The sequence below is a fragment of the Chinchilla lanigera genome, unplaced genomic scaffold, assembly GCF_000276665.1.
Source record: "Chinchilla lanigera isolate Chin_1 unplaced genomic scaffold, ChiLan1.0 scaffold00037, whole genome shotgun sequence".
Classification (NCBI taxonomy): domain Eukaryota; kingdom Metazoa; phylum Chordata; class Mammalia; order Rodentia; family Chinchillidae; genus Chinchilla; species Chinchilla lanigera.
Window position 1 is genome coordinate 15,305,456 of NW_004955438.1, and position 5,645 is coordinate 15,311,100.

Sequence of the window (5,645 nt, forward strand, 5' to 3'; positions counted from 1 at the left end):
TTATGAACTGCAGCATTCAATTCTGTCTTGAGTACTCTGGGGACTGCTTCCCTTTCTTGGCAGTGGACAGAATATAGGCTTTGCAGTTAAGAGAACTGAATTCCGGCCCAGTACAGAATTGCATAGAGCCGGGCATGGTGGCGCAGGCCTGTAATCCCAGCACCTGGGAGGCTGAGGCAGGAGGATTGTCGTGAGTTCGAGAACAGCCTACAGGCTACAAAGTGAGCTCAAGGCCAGCCTGAACTGCATAGCGAGACCCTGTCTCAAAAAAGACCACAAAAAAAAAAAACAAACAAAAAAGAATTGCATAGAATCAGTAATTCTGATTCACACAGAAAATAGCAATATCCTAACTATAACAAATGATCTTTACCTTATTTTTTTTGGTAGGGGGAATCAAACTCGGGCCCTCGTGCTTGCCAGGCAGGCACAATCCCACTGAGCTATATTCCTGTGATCTTCATCTTAAATGAAGAGCAATACACAGTTAAAAACTACTGATGACACACATCACATGTGACGCTAACAGGTGCACCTGCTACTAAACAAGCTGACATTTCCAGGTTTGGGCAACATATGTGCCTGAGCCTTTCCTGGCCTCTCAGGGTACTGCACATATGTAGTGACAGACTTTTTGTGCAAGTATGTATGACAAGAAATTCACTAGGGAGAACTTAAATAAACATTAGTATAGACATATGCCCCTTCTAGCCAATGGCACATTTGGAAGTCATTCAATAAGCTCAGAAACGACAGAGACTAAGCTGCACAATGAGTTACTCGGCAGCACAAGGTAGGGACTGCTTAACATCTACTACTGGACTGATCTACGTCATGCTCTGCCCATCGCAGCATTCCTTGCTGGTTTCCCAAGATTCAGGTGAGCCGGGCCTTCTCCTCCTCAGCTGCCTCCTTCTCCTTCATCAGTGACAGTAACTGCAATAAACCAGGGGCGGGGCCGCCCTCTGGCAGATTAAGCTGTCTGCGCACTGCTCTGTTGACTGCCCCAGCAATGATTTGGTCTAGGCGGGCCTGTTTCACACTTTCTCAGCTGCTCCTCTCTGTACCAGTTTCTGTAATAAAGGTCCCAGCCTTAGGACCTAAGAGGACAACTTTCCCTTCCCTTTCTGATAGATGGATAGATATTTCAGCTGCAACCCTCCAAGATTATCAGCCCCAAATCCTGGGGGCTGCAGGCATTTGGGGACTGTAATTAAAGGATAACTTGTCTTGAGGATGCAAGTAATACCAAATGCTGGGCCTCTGAGGCCATCAGTCGCTTTCTCTTCTCTGCATCTGACACTTTCCACGTCATCATCAAAGTGGTGTGGAACATTCAAGGTCCAAATTCTTCACTTGGTTCTGGAGGATCCCTGCCTGAGATTACCCTCAGCTTTTTAAACTTCAGGTATTGCAGGGTAGGGTGAAGGGCTTTATCTGACGCCTCTGTCAACAATGGGCCCTACACTTCTGGGATCATGCCCTGGTTTAGGTCATTAGGGTCATTTCTTTACCCAAGAGCACTGGTCAGCTCATTCACTGTCATGCCCTCTTCGTCTAAAAACTCAATCTGCTTAAAAATTAACTTTTGGGGCCGGGGGCTTGAAGATCACCCTCCAGAAACCCCTCTGTCCAGTATCTACTTGACGCCCGGGGCATAACTAGTGTCCTCAGTATGCCCTCTTAAGGCTCCGTTCCTGCCCTCTTCTCTCCGGAACATCCTTCCACGCACTCTTACTCCCCAAGCGGGGCCAGACCAGTCCGCAGGGCCCGTACGATTTGTTAGCCCGCAGGCCCGGGGTATACCAGCAATCAGGAGTGCTTTGCGAGGGTTCGTGCCCATCCCTGCACGAGCCGTCCAAGAGCTGCGGCGTCAGGGTGCCCAGATTTCAGATGGAATTTGTCGGGTACGCAGATGCCCCCGGCACTTAACAGTACTCTTGCGCACTACCCCATACAGGGCTCGTAAACGTGCCGAGCTGCAGATGCCGGTGAGGGACGAGCAGGCAGATCAGTTAATGGTCCACATCCAGGGCGCAAGTACCGGACCCGCGCCGTGCGGCGAACCCCGTCCGCCGGAAGTCAGGGTGCAGGGAGCACTCTCCCGGCTCCTGCCGCAGGTGCCGCTCGCCCCGCCTGCCTCCCTCATCGCTCTCCGCGGCGGAGCCCGCAGTGTCTGCCGGCGGCCCGGAACCAGGCCGGCTCCCGACCCGCACGGGAGGGCGGGCGCCGCCGGCTCGGTGCACGTTTGTGCAGCGCGCCCAACGCCCGCGGTGGATGCCGGGCCGCCTGTCCCGGCCGTGTTCTCCGCAGCCAGGTGTGACCGGTCAAACGAAGCACAGGGACCCCGAGCACTGCCGCGCGACTGTCTCGTTAGCACTGTTGGTCCCCATTCGTGCGCTGTCGGGCGCACGCGAGGCGCTGGCACCTCCCCGGCGTCACGAGGGGGCGGCCCGGGGAGCGTGTGCTTCCGGCCTGAGCCGGAAGCCCCAGCTGCAGCGGCATCCGGGACGGCGGGCGGGCGGGCCACTCGGACAGGAAGGTGAGACCCGGGACCCACTCAGCTTTGCAGACAGTGTCGTCAGGCGGTCCCCGCCGGGTGCTGGGCTCGCTCTGCTGCAGGACGGCGAGGCTGAGGCTTGGCGCTCTGGTCGCGGCGGGCAGGCGGGCGCTGCGGCGCGACAGGGGGCGGGGCCGGCTGCCCGGGAGGCCCCGGAGCCTCCTGACCGGCCGGGTGATCCAGACGGCTCCGGCAGCGGCGACAGGCACCTGGCCGCCGCGTGACTAGCCCTAGTCACGCAGTACTTAATCACAGTTAGCTTGTGCTCCAGGCTGGCGGTGCTCATGTCTCTCCGAGCCGGGTAACCCAGGGGACTTCTTATGGTGGCTTGCTTTGAAATGCCAAAGGCACCTGATTACTCAGAACTGAGTGACTCTTTAACGCTTGCCGTGGGAACAGGAAGATTTTCGGGACCACTGTAAGTGTTCAAGAGTTACTGTCTTAACTTGGGCCTCTGCCATTGGTTTAACTAATAGAACCCCATATTTATGTCTGAAGCAATACTGTTAAGGCATAAAACTGTTAAGTGAAATGTCCTATATGATACTTTCAGTTTCTGAAGGGAAGATGTACGACTGGACTTAAGCACAAGGTACATTATAATATAATGGTTCATTTTGTGGGATTCATACGAAAAGCAGAACTCAGTGTATTGAAACCAACGTTTTGTACTTGCCTGTAACTATTACATATAAAACAACCACCTGTAAGTCGTTGGCATTTAAGGTAGATGTGATTTAATCATTTAAAACTTGAATGTGTTAGTGGGCTACTTTAGAACTCTTGGAACTAAACCAAGTATACTTAGGTGTTTTTTGTTGTTTTTAAGACAGGATCTCGGTGTGTAGCTCAGGCTGGCTTTGAACTCACTTTGTAGCTCAGCCTTGCCTCACACTCCCGAGGGTACTCCTGCCTCAGCTTCCCAGAGTGCTGGGATTACAGGTGTATGCCACCACCCCCGGCTAAACCAAGTACATTTGGAAGAGTTGCCATGACAGCATTACTAAACCCTGTCTTTTTATTTAAGGCACAGAGCATGGAGAATGATGAACTTCCGTCAGCGGATGGGATGGATTGGAGTGGGATTGTATCTGTTAGCAAGTGCAGCAGCATTCTACTACGTTTTTGAAATCAGTGAGACTTACAATAGGCTGGCTTTGGAACACATCCAACAGCACCCGGAGGAACCTGGTGAAGGAATCACATGGACACACTCCTTGAAAGTTCGGTTACTCTCTTTGCCTTTTTGGTTGTGGACGATCATTTTTCTAATACCTTATTTACAAATGTTTTTGTTTCTTTATTCTTGTACAAGAGCAGACCCTAAAACAGTGGGCTACTGTATCATCCCCATATGCTTGGCAGTTATTTGCAATCGCCACCAGGCATTTGTCAAGGCTTCTAATCAGATCAGCAGACTACAACTGATTGACACATAAATTAGTCACCAGTTTTCCTTATGATAACAAAACTGCCAGAACTATTTGGAGTGTGATCACACGACTGCAGTTTCTTCACAGATCTCAGGAAGTTGTGGTGGGGCTGAGGCTTTTTAAAAACTGTGGCTAGGGACCGATCTTTATCTAAATAATGACTTTTTAGGGAAAGCCTGAGATACAGTACTACAGAATCATGTTGATGACTTCAGATTTTGGAAGTAAAATTGTGTCTTGTTACTTGCATTGTTTAGAAACTTGAGTAAGTATTTCTACTCTACTGTGCAACATAGTGATGATTTCTTTTTTCCTTTGGGGAAAAAATGAACAAGAACATTTCCATCGTGTTAAGTGTAAAAAAGTCTAAACATGGTCATAAAGTTTAAATTTTATATAATTACTTGACTTGCTCTAAAATTCTTCAAACTAAAAGACCAGTTCACCCCATCGTAGCTAAGTTGAATGTTTGTTTGCTTTCAGTTTATGAGGAATTGGTATAAATTATTGAAGTGATTGCTGATTTTTTTTCCCTCCCGGCACTGGGGACTGAACGAGGGCCCTACATAGACCAGGCACAAACTCTTACCACTGATCCACACCCCCAGCCAAGGTGGCTGTCTGATAATCAGAATTTGTTCTTTTTCTGGGTATTGGCTAGATTAATCATATTGTTACTCGTTTTTAAAAAGCTATGTGGGAAGAGACTAAATGTTTGACAGTCTAGAAATAATTTACACCCGGGCGTGGTGGTGCACGACTGTAATCCCAGCACTTAGGAGGTTAAGGCAGGAGGATTGTTGCAAATTTGAGACCAGCCTGGGCTACAAAGCAAGCTCAAGGCCAGCCTCAGCTGCATAGGGAGACCCTGTCTCAAATAACTTATACACAAAAGATGGGAATGAGGTAGTCAGTGAAAATATCACAGGTAATTTAGTCTAGTCCTTCAGAGCACGATAGCCTTCTAAAAGTTACTAACATCATCCTGATTTTCTTTTCTGGCCCAAGGTCTCATCTTCAGGCAATGGCATGAAGATGTGATCCTTGTACCTCCTCTGCATTTGTAATGTTTTCTACCAATGCAAATGACTAAAAAATGAATAGTTTTTTTTTCTCTTCTGAGATCAGGCTATATTTTTATAGTTATGTTAATACTGGGCAACAAAATATTTTTAAAGTAATGGTCATAATGGTCATATTTTTTGGTGCTTACTCTGTTCAACTTGTTTTAAGAGCCTTACATGAATTGTTATACTGCAGTGGCCCTGAGATAGCAATTATGACTCAGATTTTATAGCTGAGGAAACTGAGGCAGAAATTAAGTAACCTGTTAAAGGTTACATAACTGCTGAGTAACAGTCAGGGTTAAAATAGGCATTCTGATACTTGTGTTCCTTACCATGGACTATAGTGCTTTTCAAAGATGACAAATGTTTAAGCACTAGGTACTGTCTCCCCAGTCATGCCAATGAATGGAAATGGCAATATTAGAAAAATTTCCCTCAATTTGACTGAGCTGCTGGAAACCCGAAAGTTAGTGACCTCACTTTATGTCACATTTGACCAGAAAGACTAAGCATTCCACAGCAGACTTTTACTAAGAAGATGGGCCAGGTACCTTTGTAATTCCAGAACAGCAGAACCTTCCTTAT

The 5,645-nt window shown here is 48.1% G+C and overlaps 1 protein-coding gene across 1 annotated transcript; it reads left to right on the top strand.

The window, feature by feature from the left end:
• The first annotated feature begins 243 nt into the window (after positions 1-243).
• Tmem251 (transmembrane protein 251) lies at positions 244-4,396 on the top strand. The gene is made up of 2 exons (XM_013517270.1): positions 244-2,542; positions 3,588-4,396. Exons 1-2 carry the CDS (start codon positions 1,986-1,988, stop codon positions 3,997-3,999), a joined length of 969 nt encoding a protein of 322 aa, XP_013372724.1. The 5' UTR covers positions 244-1,985; the 3' UTR covers positions 4,000-4,396.
• Positions 4,397-5,645: the final 1,249 nt, after the last annotated feature.